Here is a 14,780-nt window from a genome sequence, read left to right on the forward strand (position 1 = left end):
TTGTGTGATTTTGTTGTCAGCACATTCAACTATGTAAAGAAAAAAGTATTTAATAAGATTATTTCATTCATTCAGATCTAGGATGTGTTATTTTAGTGTTCCCTTTATTTTTTTGAGCAGTGTACTTAAGTATCAAAAGTAAATGTAATTGCTGAAATATACTTAAGTATCAAAAGTAAAAGTATAAATAATTTCACATTCCTTATTAAGAAAACCAGACGGCACGATTTTCTAGTTATTTTTTTTACGGATAGGCAGGGGCACACTCCAACACTCAGACATCATTTACAAACAAAGCATTTGTGTTTAGTGAGTCCTCCAGATCAGAGGCAGCAGGGATGACCAGGGATGTTCTCTTGATAAGTGTGTGAATTGGACCATTTTCCTGTCCTGCTAAGCAGGTACTTTTGGGTGTCAGGGAAAATGTGAGTAAAAAGTACATTCTTTAGGGATGTAGTGAAGTAAAAGTTGTCAAAAATATAAATAGTAAAGTACAAATACCCAAAAAAACTATGTAGTACTTTACACCACTGGACTTTTGACATAACTGAAAAGGGTGGGGTAGTTAAAATCGTGGATTTGAGAAACAGAAGAGCACAAATGTATCAGATGTAAACATATGCAACAGTATGGCAGCAATTGCATATAAATAAACCTGTTTATCAAAACATTTGTGCAAGTACAACATTCATGTCTGTCAGAATTTCTGGGTGTTTTATCTGGGTGACTTGTGTCACACCATAAAGTTAAAACTTGAAGTTTCTGTGTGTGTATGTGTACTTCGATATGAGAATATCAAAGACAACCAGCAAATTGGGTACTTGATGATTACAGTGGTCCTGTTCAGTAAGTTCCCCTTGTGCCAGAACACCCTATTAGAAAGTATGTAACACATCAGAACTTGGGAATTGGCCAAAGGAGAGGAGTGTTCTTGACGTAGTTTTGGAAAGCAGGGTCTGAGCCCCACTTCTTCATGGCCTGCTTCTCCAAGATGGGAATGCCACTGACGTGACGCAGCAGGAACCAGACAAACAGAGGAGATAGCACACTGGCATACTGGGGACCCTTCATCACTGACGAGGCGGAGAGGAAGAGTCCAGACCACTGCAGTATCTCGCCAAGGTAGTTAGGGTGACGGCTGTAGCCCCACAGCCCGCTCTGGATGAACTTTCCCTGGAGAGAATGGAAAGGCTGGGTTGAGGCTATTCTCTGGGTAAATAAATATACTTTAAACTAATATGCAAATACAGGACGTTTATTTTCAATGGTTTGAGAGTGGTCGTGTTTGCATGACAGCATGTTGTAGTGATGAATACTTTGCAACTACCCAACTGCGTCCATGACAATTATAAAAGTTCAACGTCCCCTAAACAAAGAAGCCCACCAAGCTCACTCACAGCATTATCTGGGTCTCCTTTGAAGAACCACTTCTGCTGGTCAGCAATGGCTTCCGTGGCAAAGCCAAGGCCCCATATCCCCCAGCCCAGGTAGTCCCTCAGGCCCAATGGCTCATCTCGCTGCTCACTGTTCAGGATGAGGGTAGGCAGGAGGGTCATGAACACCCAAACAGCTGAAATAAAGAGGAAGAAATTATGTACTGAACCAATGGTAGAATAGTCCACAGAAATGGCCTATTCTACCAATCTATAAATAATACTTGCATACATGTTGTCAAGATAATGCTCCTACTCTCAAGAAGACATTCACCTGGGTCCAAAATTGAAAACATTTTCAAAAGAGTACTGTACGGTCAGTGTCCAATGGTAACCCTCATTTATGTTTTCTCCCTTTGGGCACAATACCCTGATATCAGTGGCTTTTCTAATCTGGTTTCATACATTTCTAAAGAGCGAAAAGACTGAGCAGTGAATTAAAGTGGATTGCTCAAGGATGATAGAAAATAACTGCTGTGGTGGCTGAGTGAGAAAAAGAAAAGCCGGCGACCATAATGACTCAAAGTACCTTGAACACTCCAGTACACAAAGAATGTCCCTGGGCTGTCTCTGACATTGTTAAACCTGCGATCCTGGCCGTCCTTCAAGATCCGCATGAAGAGGAATGTTCCAAGCCTGCAGAAGTTAGAACATAGGCATTAGTTTCACATTAACCCTGCCATTATTCATTAACTCAACTTTAATGAGTCACATCCTTAGAGGGTTCTGCAACTGGGAAGGGCCAAACCTCAGCCTTGGATAAGACTACTAAACTGATACAACACTTTGTTGAATGAAAAGTAAATGGTTAGAGAACACTAAAGCTCTGCAGGTGTTTATAGCTTTTTGTTCTTCTCCATTGTTAGGATGGGAATACATTGTTGGGCATAGCAGGTATCATTAGATTGGAGACCCTGCTGTCACCCTGTCAAGCTTACCTTACTCCCCATGCTGTCACCAATCCAGTCTGCACATTTTGCCTCAAATGATGAGTCCCTCCCCAATAGCGACTCAGGTGGGCGAGTAATATAAATGTGCCAGACCCTAAAAAATACAATCATCAAGGTTCATCAGCACAATACTTGTCCCTTTGGGCATGGTACATGGCTCTGCCCACCCCTATCACACATAAGTTGCACAGTAAGGCGTGTTCAATGAATATTTTACCCAGGAGCCTACAGATGGAGTGACAATCGGCTCCAAAGTACAAGGGTAAAACTTTCCAAGAGCACAGACAGATCACAGAGGAGCGGCACAAGAAGGCAAGTTAAGAAGCTTGTCAAGAAATGTACTGAATTTGTTGCATTGACAAGGAATGCCCATTCATCAGTGTCTACAGGTAAGTTGCAGTGTTTTACATAACTAACGGTGAAGTAAATAATGTTATTTCTGAATGGCACATACTGTCCAATAAGTTTTGACTTGCCCATTGAACTTTGACAGTTCATATATAGATGTCGACACTATTATACTGTACTAATGCAAAACCCTACAACAATTACCTCACTCAATGCTTCAAATGCATGGACTTACATAACTAATGCTTTATTTGGTTTACCATTGCTATTGTCGGAAGATCGACAAAGACGGGCTACAATAAAACGGGGTACTCGAGGACCGGAGTTGGGACTACTGCACCAATTGCAGTCGCGCGAACTACAACCTAACAATGTGACAAACATCTCGCGATAGTCCTACACAATTAACACCAATCTCGCGCTAAAATGTGAACATGTGTCAAATCATCTGGTGCGCTCGAAGCTCAGTTAATCGATGATTGTTTCAGCATTATCTGGCCTTATTGTAACCCTTTTGTGGAGGCTTGTAAAACTGAAGTCAGTTGGTCGTAATGATGAACTAAGCCGATTTCCGGAGGCTACTAACAAGCTTAACTATGAATGAGGGAGGAGTCCTCGAGTTGTTTTACAACACAGCCATTTAGATAACAGTGGTTTTGTAACATTGATATTCATCAGATACATGCTATACTTTAATGAAAAACACTGCCTGATTCCAATGCATACGTTTGGTTTGACCGAACGAATGTTTACATTTTATGACAAAACCGAATACACTGGGTGATTTAATCAACCATTTACAATATGAAATCACAGCGATTCACAAAACAAACAAAACGCTTCGGCGAGAATTAACATACCTGTAGGCTTAAATCAAGTGTTATTACCTGCTAAGTCATAGAACTTCTCGGTTTTGAGAGCTGCTGCTATGGCCCATCCAGCCCACTGGATTCCCAGGTCTGTAGCTGCACATTTCACTATCGTACTGCCCATGATCATGTCCAGTAAAATCTGAAACAACTGGTATTCCAACATCGGACCACCCCCACTTTTTTCAAAAACAATCCTGTATAAAGGTCACTTCTTCTTCTTCTGTGGGTTTTATGGCGGACTACAACCCAAAAAGGTGTATTGCCGCCACCAACTGGACGTGTTGAAAAACCAAAACAAGGTAAAAAGAAAATCCATATGTGATAGGGAAACTAACTTAATCAACCCAAATTGGCCGTCATTGTAAATAAGAATTTGTTCTTAACTGACTTGCCTAGTTAAATAAAATAAAAAGTACATTGACCAAAACAAAACTCCCACCTCTTCCTTCTTTAAAATCTCCACATCTCCCTTCTCAGGCTGTAACTCCTCCGCCGAGAAATCTTTCAGACCCAGGAACCGCTCCGCCGCATCCACAATGATATCTATCTTCCTGGACCTTCTCTCCACCTTGGCAGTGCCATTCATCACCATAGCTATAAAGGCCACAAAGTCCACCTTCTTAACCTTTAAAATGTTAGGATCCTGCTGGTGAAAGGCAACCCCTGCAGCCTGCAGTGAAGGTCTATCCACCACCATGGACTCTCAGGAGCACCATCCAAACCCTCAACCCTTTTAACAGCTGCTGCATATGAAATGCTCTGGCCAGCCCTGACTTTGGCCACCTCATTCTCTTTCACCTGGTCGGGCAATCGAAAGATGTAGGTTCATGGTTCCTACCACAATTGCAACATGTCACGTTTTCCTCACTTGAAACATGACCAAAAGCTTTACAATGATCACACTGCATTGGTCTTGGGATAAATGCTCTGACTCTGTAGTTTATATACCCCAACTGCACTTGAGTAGGGAGAGACTCCATATCAGAAAACAAAATAACAGATAGACTCTTCACTTTTACACCATTGACCACACGATTCATCCGACGTGCATCAATCACTCCAGGAATATTTTTAATCTCTTCAAAATCGACTTCCCACGAGACGCCAGATGTAACCCCCTTGAGGGGTGCCCTGTTCCGAAGAGACACACACAACACTTCAAACGTATAAAATTGGGTGAGACGCAACGCACGTTCCTTCTGATCCGCAGAAGCACAAAAAATCTAAACAAGCCCGCCTCTCGTGATCCTCACAGCCTTCACTTTACCCAGCGCTCTCTACACCAGTTTGGATATCTCAAATGGTTTCTTCAAGATTGGTACTCTGCTCAGCTGCTCCTCATTAACAAACCATACTCCTCCTAGATACGAAGGGACATTCTCATCACTGTACACTACTTTGATCCGTTTTTCATTATTTTGGACAATACTCAATTTCTCCTTGATTCTACCGCCATTGGATTCAGAATACAATTCATCGTCCGCTTCCGCCATCTTTTTCCGCTTCCAGCTAAAGTTAACTTCTTCCATTACAGTACTTCTTATTCGGTGGGGTTTATCGGCGGTTGGCATCCAACGTTATGGTGCATTACCGCCACCTACTGTACTGTAGTGTGGGCCAGAGACTGGGAGAAACTAAATCCTACCTGCCAGCCTCGTTTCTCTTTTTAAAAAAAATATATATATTTGAGACTATATCTAACGATGTTCTACTTAATATACTATTTAAACAAATGTCCTGTATCCCCTTCTCCATCATACTAGACCTCAGCCTCTCTCTTTCCCTCTCATACTGCCCACACTGTATCAATACATGCTCCACTGTCTCTGTTTCCTGGCAATAATCACACTTTCCTGATGGATGCTTTCCTATCACATTTAAGGTCTTATTCAACTGGCTGTGTCCCACCCTTAATCTTGTAAAAATAGCCTCCTCTCTTCTGTCTCTTCCTGTCGTCCTCCCCTCCCCGACTTTCCTCTGTACTTGAAATAAATGCCTGCCCTTAGTATCTCTATTCCACTGCTCCTGCCATCTCTGCACCATCACTGTCCAAACCTCTGCCTTGCTCATTGAAACTACAACATCAACATCCCCACTACTAAGTGCTTGTTTAGCCAGAACATCAACTGCTTCGTTCCCCTCCACCCCCACATGGGCTGGGACCCAAGTAAATCTTATCTGTATACCCATCTGTCTAATCCTGCCATGGGTTTGTAGCACCTCATAAAGCAGGTCTTGTCTGCTACGTGAGCTAAAGGACTGCAGACTCATTAACACTGCACATGAATCAGAGCAAATACTGTAACTACTCTGTCTGGCTTGACTTCCTCCACCCACTGCAAGGCCGACAGTATGGCCATCAGCTCCGCCGTATATACAGCCAGATTATCTGTAATACGTTTCCTGACTGCCACCCCACATTCCTGCACTGCAAAAATGCTGACCCAGCACGTCCTGTCCTTGGATCTTTTGAACCATCTGTGTAAATGGCTACAAAATCCTGATACACAGTATCCAGACGTCTTTTAAACAAATCAGATGGATCAACACACTGCCTATCTTTCCGTAGTCTCTCCAACACTTCTAGATCAACTACTGGAGGCGGGAGTAGCCATGGTGGGTTTACAGGAATAGCTACTGTTGGAATAAACTCTCTTCCATACAGTCCCATCGCCTGGGTATTCCCCACCCACCCAAAGCTTGTGTTCTGTCCTCGCTCATGTTCCCAGCATGCCTGTAAAATCCCTTTCGCAGGATGAGACACCCCATGTCCCTGTAGGTTGACCCAATAATTAATTGCCAGCTGCTGTCTCCTAATGTGCAGTGGCATATCCCCCATCTCCACCTGTAGTGCAGACACTGGGGAGGTCTGAAACGCCCCACTACATATTCTGAGTCCTTGCCCCTGTATGACATCTAGACTTTCCAATGAGGTCCGGGCTGCCGAACCATACGCTATAATACCATTGTCTATTACAGATTGGATCAATGCAACATACATGGTCCTCAATGAGGAACGCCACCCACTCATTCCCTGTCAGACAGCGCATCACATTTAGCACCTTCTTACACTTTCCCACCACTCTCTCCATGTGTTCTGCCCAGGTCAGCCTAGTGTCAAAGTACACCCCAAGGAACCTGATGGCCCCCACCCTCTCCAAGTTTCTCCCATATAACCTCAAGTGTACCTCATCTCCCACCTTCCTCCTGGTAAAGAACACTGTTTGAATTTTCTCTACAGAGAACCTGAATAACCACATTAATGCTCACCGCTCTACCTCATCAATTGCTTCCTGTACCTTCTTGACTATATAATTCCATAATAGTATTTAGGAGTGGCTTGACTTGGAAAGACCTGATAGGCGCGCTAAGAAGACTGGGAATTGTAGTCATAAAACTGTCTTACCTAGCTACACTTTAGCATGCCGCCAACTTTTTGTATATATATTGTAACGACCCTGGGTTTATAAACGCGGATATCGACTCTGCCACGCGAGCATGCTTTTGGGGCACAGTCGATGACGCGTTGGGACTTCGGGCTAGAAGGTTGAGGGTTCGAGACCTGCTCCATTACAATATAGATATATCTGAAAGGTATTGCCGGCAACAAATGCCGCATTCAAAACAACTGGGGACTCGGGAAAAAAACGAGCTCCTACTGGGAAACATCAATTTCAACTGTCATCCAACTAGGAATTCCAACTCGGGAAGGCCTCTTTCTAGAGCTCCGATTTTCCGACCTAACGATCACTGACGTCATGATTTGACGTCGTATTTTTCCGAGTTCCCAGTTGGTTTGTACGCGACACGAGCCTGTACTTTTATTTCCGCCGTCCGACCCTCGCCATGACCAATGACGTATATGCACACATCATTGGTCATGACTCACGATTGCTGTAATGTTTAAAAGTCCCGCCAACCCCTCAGACAGTATAACCTCATCATCTTACTGGCTTTGGCACTCATCAACAATCTATTATTGTTCTCCGACATCAAAAAATGTGTAATTGTCATTCATATGAAAAAGTATAAACAAAACAGTAGTCTGCATGCAGCCAACATCCTGGTCCGGCAAATATTACCTGCTAAATTCTTTGCACCAAAAAACCCATTCGTTTTAAAATGTGGCTATTTAGGATATGTAAATCTGGCTATTTGGGATATGTAAATCTAGAAAGCCAGGCAACTAAAAGCTACTTTCTAGCCAATTAAGTTTTGGTTTGTTGCTAGCTTGTAAGCTAGCTAATTTAAATAGCTGTAGCTGGCTAGCCAGCTCATTATTACGAGAACATATCTGACAACGTTTCGAGTTGAACTGTAGCCAACTTTTTATTCACCATAACAGGAAAATTATCACATTACATGGTCATTATTTACCAATTTTCTACAAGTATGGCGAGCTGCCAACTTACTGTTTGTGAATGTGAAGAAATGGAAGCAGTGCATTGCAATCTGTCCAATTGGAGGAATTTAGAAGGTCTGTTACCATGACAACGGTCGTAACAACAAAGGTCAAAGTTGAATGTTTCTTGCTCAGTTGCCATAAAATAAATAGAGCCCGCACACTCATAAGCGCCAACACGTACCTTTATACACAAACAACGTTTCGATCTGCCCTGCAAGGATCTTCGTCAGGTTATTCCTCGTTATTCCTTATTTTTGCTCAGTTGCCGCATAAGTAATGGCTATATAAAAGGTGAATGCGATGTAAAGATAGTGCTGTTTAAATGTAGTGATGTTTTTACAGGCAACATACCGTGAATCCTATGTGAAAGAAGTAATACACTTTAGACATGATGCACTTTTGACATGATGCACTTACTGAACCCTTTGTAAATGACTGCAAACTTGATGACAGTATATATGTCCCACCATATTCTAATCAACTACTTTTAGGTTGCCAAATGAGAACTCTCAATTCTATACAGACAGATTCATGTTTGTAATCTGTTCTTTCACCTATCTCTACATTCCCAGGGATAAAGAAAAAAACTCAACAGGGAAAAGCAAGAAAAGAAAAGGGGAAAGTATGTCAGAAGGCCACAGTCCAAAAGGAGGTGCTGGGGTCTTTGCCAAAAAAGTCCAAAGGCAACTGAGCAGGGGCAAGGAGAAAGTATGCTTTAACTTTCTCAATAAAATGCACAGCATGATCTCCCAATGCCTCTCAATCTAACTTTAGAAGAAAAGAATAAAGGTTCAAGCCATTAGAGGTAGCTTGACATGTGTACATGTATTTTGTTCCCAACGTTTTAGGTCTTGCAGAAGTTTGGAAAGACAGTGGAGACCAAAGATGAAAGATTTGAGCAATGCCTCCTAAATCTCACTGACCAACAGGTAGTCTCCATGGGCAGTCAGTCTCCATGCATGAACCAATAACAAATATTAACAGATATTTTATGATTTAGCAAAGGCATGTAAATCTGCGCCTGTAAATGCCCCAAATGTATGTATAGCCTACAGACGACTCTATAACCTCTGTTTTGCAGATTGATGGGAACCGGTTATACAAAGATCTAAAGCATTACCTTAGTTCTGTCAAAGGTAAACATTTGTTCTGTCTGATATTTTATTTGATTAATTAGGATCCCCATTAGCCGACGCATATAAATAAATAAATAGGTCATTTAGCAGACGCTCTTATCCAGAGCTTAAGTGCCTTGCTCAAGGGCACATCGACAGATTTTTCACCTAGTCGGCTCTGGGATTAGAACCAGCAACCTTTCGGTTACTGGCACAATGCTCTTAACCACTAAGCTACCTGCCGCATATGGCAACCGTCAGTCTTACTGGAGTCCGACACATAACGAAAAAGACATTACAGACAAAATACTTTACAGTTGACATACATTTAAAAACATGATGTATGATGATGTGACATGTATGATGTTGTCCCTTAATTGCATGGTTTTCTATAGCTTTACCATCAGTGGTGCCCAGAGCCTGATAAAATGTGATCCATGTTGTCCACTTTTTCACAGAAATGCGGGAAGCTTCAAAACGGCTTTCCCAGTCTCTGTATGATGTCTATGAGCCGGACTGGGATGGAGAAGAGGACCTGGGGGCCATTGTAGAGGTCAGTCATAGCTCCGCTGTATTATTAAGGATGACATGCATGACCTCTCCGTTGGTTATTATAATGCACATTTTTGTAAAAAAATTAAAATAAACATGATCCTGTGCCAACAGGGTGAAGACCTCTTGTGGAATGATTATGAGGCGAAGCTGTTAGACCAGGCACTTCGTACCATGGAGTCTTATATGAGCCAGTTCCCAGATATCAGGGTAAGGGTGGAAAATGCACGGGCGGCACACACACACACTTCCTAAATACAGTATGTTATCTTTCAAGTGCATCCTTCCTCTCCTCTAAATCCCCAGGAGAGGGTGGCCAAACGAGGCAGGAAGCTGGTTGACTATGATTCCTCCCGTCACCACTTGGAGGCGATGCAGAATGCTAAAAAGAAAGATGATGTCAAAATAGCCAAGGTCAGACAGACAAAATACCCCTGTCTACTTAATTTGCACAGCAATTATCATTTAAGCTAAGCTGCAAAACTCATCTTATCATGGTGGTTCTCTCTGTACAGGCAGCTGATGAGGTGAACATAGCCCAGAGTGTATTTGAGTGCATCAACAGAGAGCTGAGGGATGAGCTCCCTGCTCTCTATGACAGGTAAGGAGTCAGAAGTTAGCACAGAACCAGATAGCAGAATGATATACCATTCAAATACATACATAATCAGGTCAAGTGTCTAATAAACTATTTATATGAATAATGTTTTTTTCTTTTCTTTTGTTCCTGAAGCCGAATTGGATGCTATGTGTCAGTCTTCACAGCCATCACAAATTTGCGGGACACCTTCTTTAAGGAAATGACAACGGTATGTGCAGTTCATATTATGCTCAATAACTGGGGTGGGAATACACATCCAAAAATAACAGTCATGTGGGGCTTTGCTTTGGTTTATACAAATGAACGGAACTGTTTTGTCTGCATTTAGGTAACAAAAGTCGTAGCTCTTTCGGTTTATATCTATTCTTGAACTGGTGTAACTTCCTCTCTTTCAGTTCAACAGTGATTTGCAGAATGTGATGAAGGATCTGAAGGATCAGCATCCAGACAAGGTATTTGTCATCAAGGGGTTGAATCGGTAAGTTGGTAAGGATCTCTCACCAGAACATTTTATTCTTTCTTTATTAACTTTCCATCCATTTGAGTCTATCAATGGGTTGTGGTTTGGGATGAACTAAACAGAGAGTGTATTATAAAGCATAACAGTAATCAAAGCAAAAGTAAGTGTATCAACATGTAGTCATATCCCCCCTCTCACATATCTTTCAGGACTGGCTCTCTGAATAGGCGATCTCTCATGTCCCCCAAGTCATGGAAGGCCAGCTTCTCTGACTTCCATCAGAGTTATAGTCCAGGCAAGTCAGGCACCCTGACTAGAGACAGGTCCAGCTTCAGATCCCCTAGTAGTCCTCGCTATGATGAGTCACTCACCAGCACCCCTGCAGTCTCCTCACGGCCCCTACCTATTGAAGAGCCCTCCTCAGAGGCCAGAGACCTGGATGCAGACTCCACCCGTAGTGAGGGTCCTACTGCAGAGAAGAAACCTGGGTCTGAAAGCAGGGATGACACCACCAAAGAAGGGGCCTCCGGCAGTGGTCAAAAGTCAGGGGAAGAGAAACTGGCGGAGGAAGAAAAAGGCGTTAAAAAGAGAGCGTCTGAGCCTTCTTCCGACCAGCACTCCACCACAGATAAGAAAGGAGAAGTAGAACGCCCTGCTGCATTAACTGAGAGTACCTCCGAAGTGACAAACTCACATGACTCAGAGAGTGTTGAGCTCCAGCTCTCGGCCATAGACACCCCCCAGCTGACCTTAGAGAGCTCTGTGGCCCGTGAGGACTCTGGGGCCCATGGTGTGCAGAACGGAGCGGCTACTGATGGCTCTGATTCTGACATAGAGGCCACTGGGCTTGTCCAAAAGGTGAGTTGTCAGGATGAGATCTCACTGTAAAAATACAGACGCAACCTTTTATGGCCTTTCGTATGTGGTACATTTGATTTACATGCCGGTCTACTCTAATCAAGACAGGCAGTATAATAACGGGATGCCATCGACTGCTGCTAGACCTTTTGATCTACTGGTCTATAACTTGTTACTTTGGTATTTTCTTTTACTTTTAGGCAGAAAAATTATATATCCAGGAGCCAGAGGATGTGAAAAACACTGTGGTTTAATGAAGGATCTCTGAAGAAAAGGTTGGTTCCTGTTTGAAGTAACTATAATTATGGATAAGTTATGAGTTATGGATAAGGCTGCTTTTCTTATTTGTTAACTGTCAAAATGTTTTGTGTTTGTTCACAGAACTAGTTGTAGTAATAAGGGAGAGGGGCTGAATACTGCACAAGGGAAATAGGATAAAAATGAAGAGCCTTCTCAATATTACAGTCGGGAAATAAGAATATCTGCTGTTTCCACCAGCTGCCTAAGATCTGAAAGCTCTTGCTTGTGGACAATATATTTTCAATATAGCTGTTTTGTTTTTATTAATAAAATGAATGGTATGCGTGTTTGTGCTTTGCATAGGTTTGTGCCAATAATCCAATAACTGTGTCACCCAATTCTCTTTTAATTTAATTGTAGAGAAACAGCAAGTTCACTAAACTGTAATTGACTTGAATTGAAATTCAGCTTTGCAAAATTGTATAGAAAATGTAATAAAAATCCATAGAAAACAACAATTTATTTTCTGTGTGTGCTAAATTGTACATGAAGAACTTGGTTATTGATTAAACTAATGTATTTTTATAATGGCTTGTTGAGTGATACTGCTGTAATTGAAAATCTCAAATGACTGAATGTAAATCAAAGGAAACCTAGAGGTATCTTTTGATGAATTTTGTATTTCTATACAATTTCTCATTAAAGTGATAACATCTCTGCCCCTAGTGTCTTTATTTGTCAGTACTGTAAATATTTTAGATCTGCAACAATGTTGCTGCAACATCAAACCTCCCAATAGCTATTGTTGCAATTTCACGGGAGCGAGCACACATGCGTCTCATGAACGCAGCGTTCAAGGCATTACAGGAAAGTTTGAGCAGTGAGCACACCTGTCTATTTTTTGTGTTTTCTTGTTCGTTGCTGGCTTACTAAAGCTAGCTCGCTTAAAATACTGTATTTCGAACCTTTTTTGTTGTTGTTGTTATAAGAAAAGTTGTGTCTGAAGCAAGGTGACCAGCAAGCAAATATCGCTCTCAGCAGATATCTCTACTTCCTCAGGTAAAGTAGTTGGGGAACCCTCAACTCCTTTGTCTTATATCGAGGCAGAGTTGAGTTTTGATGACTGGTCGAGGGATATGCTAGAAAGAACATTGTGTCGCTATCAGTCGATTCTTGTAAAAATTTCACATCTGAAAACGCTTTCCTGTGCCTATGTGTGTCCTGTACAATAGCGGTCATTCCACGGGTTGCTGAAAATCATTTAAAAAATAAAAATAATTAAGCGAATAAAACCGACTTTTTGCTCGTACTATGTAAACAGATTCAATTGGGTTCATGCTATGAAGGATCCTTTTGATGTCTACCCCATTGAAGTTGACCATTTAAATGGTTACGGGTTAGCTAAGGTTTAGGGTAGGGATGTCCCAAGCATTCTGGATAACACGGACCCAATTGAATCCTAGTTTAAGTACGCAGCTGCGTGATGAACAATGGCAGCATTGAAAGTGTGATGTACCCACCTAGCCAGTAAACATGCTATTCCAGGCGACATCTTGATTAAATACCTCAATGATTGATATTCAGAAATGATACGAATTTACTACCCTTTATTGTATTTTTTATTGCCCAGCTACGGCGGTAGCTAAATCAATTTACTACATCACTAGATGACTCTCATTGCATTTCTGTATTTGCATCCATTATTCATATGTCCTGATAACCCAGGATCATTGAATGAGTTTCTAATCTTTGCAATAAACTTTGGTTTTATATTTTACTAATTTACATAATAAAAGACAAAATAGGTTTCAGTGAAGCCTGTTATTATGAGGAAGTGAGTGGGGACTAGATATTTAGGGAGACTGGTTTCCACGCTTGCCAGGTCTAAGTACATTTCTAGCCCAATGCCCATTCAAAACCTGCCCACAACATTATTGTGAAATGGTGTTAACACAATGTTAAACATTTTGAAACAGTGTTAATAGAAGTCACATTGCTCTAAAATAATCATATTTTCAACTGGAGTATAAAAATCGAAAAGCCCCGAAAGTTTACTTTTTTTGCTTATTTTATTTCACAAAAATGTAAATTCATGTTGCAGCCTGATGTCCCAGTAATCCATCCCTCTGGAGCAAGATGGAAATGACAGAGAAAGGAGATCCATCATGAGTCCAGTACATCAATAGTTTTATTCTACTGTTAATCAATCAATTGCTACTATTATTATTATTATAATTTGATAGTCAGTAATGGAGTTAATCGGTTCCTCTCTGTGCCACTGCGCGCCGCTCTCTCTCCTCTGACTTCAACTTTCTGGCCAATGTTAGCTAGCTAGCGTGCTGCATACAGGGCTCGAGACTAACTTTTTTCATCACCGTCCAGAATCGTCCCAAAGTGAAGATGAACCGTCCCAAATTAATATATATATGTTTTGATATGCCAACATGGGTCTACTCATAGGACCTAGGTCATTCACAGTGATTTAAAAGTCTAATAAGAGTAGCCTACTACTGAAATAGATAAATGGGGCTCTCAACTGAGCCAGAAATTCACATAAAACATTTCTTGCCTCTAAAAAAAGCCAACATTGGAATAATATTTAAAGTGGCAATATTTACATTTTTGGCCAACCTGACAAATTCACATAGAAATGTGTGTTATAGATCTCATTCTCATTGAAAGAAATTTTAAGAAGCGGTAGATATGTTCTATGTGCTCTATTTCTATGCTTCCCATTCTTAAAGGGAAACTCCACCCAAAAGCTAAATGTTGTAGCTAGTTAGTGCTACTTAATTAGTTCATTGTTCTCACATCACTTGTCATGACTGCCTGCTGCAGCGCTCTCTCAACACCACTGACTGTGCTCAACACACACACACACACACCTTCTGCCCTCCCCACCACTCACTCAGCAACAGCCTGCATCACTGACTGATAGTCAGCAGT

The 14,780-nt window shown here is 41.6% G+C and overlaps 2 protein-coding genes across 2 annotated transcripts; one reads left to right on the forward strand and one right to left on the reverse strand.

Moving 5' to 3' along the window:
- Positions 1-225: 225 nt before the first annotated feature.
- Positions 226-3,797, reverse strand: LOC311149797 (uncharacterized protein). Its single transcript, XM_084187024.1, has 5 exons — positions 3,619-3,797; positions 2,372-2,477; positions 1,963-2,069; positions 1,398-1,570; positions 226-1,173 (listed from the first exon to the last, which is right to left on the reverse strand). The coding sequence occupies exons 1-5, from the start codon at positions 3,764-3,766 to the stop codon at positions 895-897; spliced, it is 813 nt and encodes a 270-aa protein (XP_084043150.1). The 5' UTR covers positions 3,767-3,797; the 3' UTR covers positions 226-894.
- On the forward strand, positions 2,714-12,552 carry LOC311149795 (bridging integrator 2-like). The gene is made up of 13 exons (XM_084187022.1): positions 2,714-2,772; positions 8,581-8,716; positions 8,857-8,937; positions 9,090-9,144; positions 9,582-9,676; positions 9,790-9,885; positions 9,982-10,089; positions 10,191-10,276; positions 10,409-10,484; positions 10,672-10,754; positions 10,946-11,594; positions 11,795-11,869; positions 11,976-12,552. Exons 2-12 carry the CDS (start codon positions 8,633-8,635, stop codon positions 11,846-11,848), a joined length of 1,467 nt encoding a protein of 488 aa, XP_084043148.1. The 5' UTR covers positions 2,714-2,772; positions 8,581-8,632; the 3' UTR covers positions 11,849-11,869; positions 11,976-12,552.
- The last annotated feature ends 2,228 nt before the right edge of the window (positions 12,553-14,780 follow it).

This window comes from Coregonus lavaretus (assembly GCF_964263955.1).
Source record: "Coregonus lavaretus genome assembly, chromosome: 22".
Lineage (NCBI taxonomy): Eukaryota > Metazoa > Chordata > Actinopteri > Salmoniformes > Salmonidae > Coregonus > Coregonus lavaretus.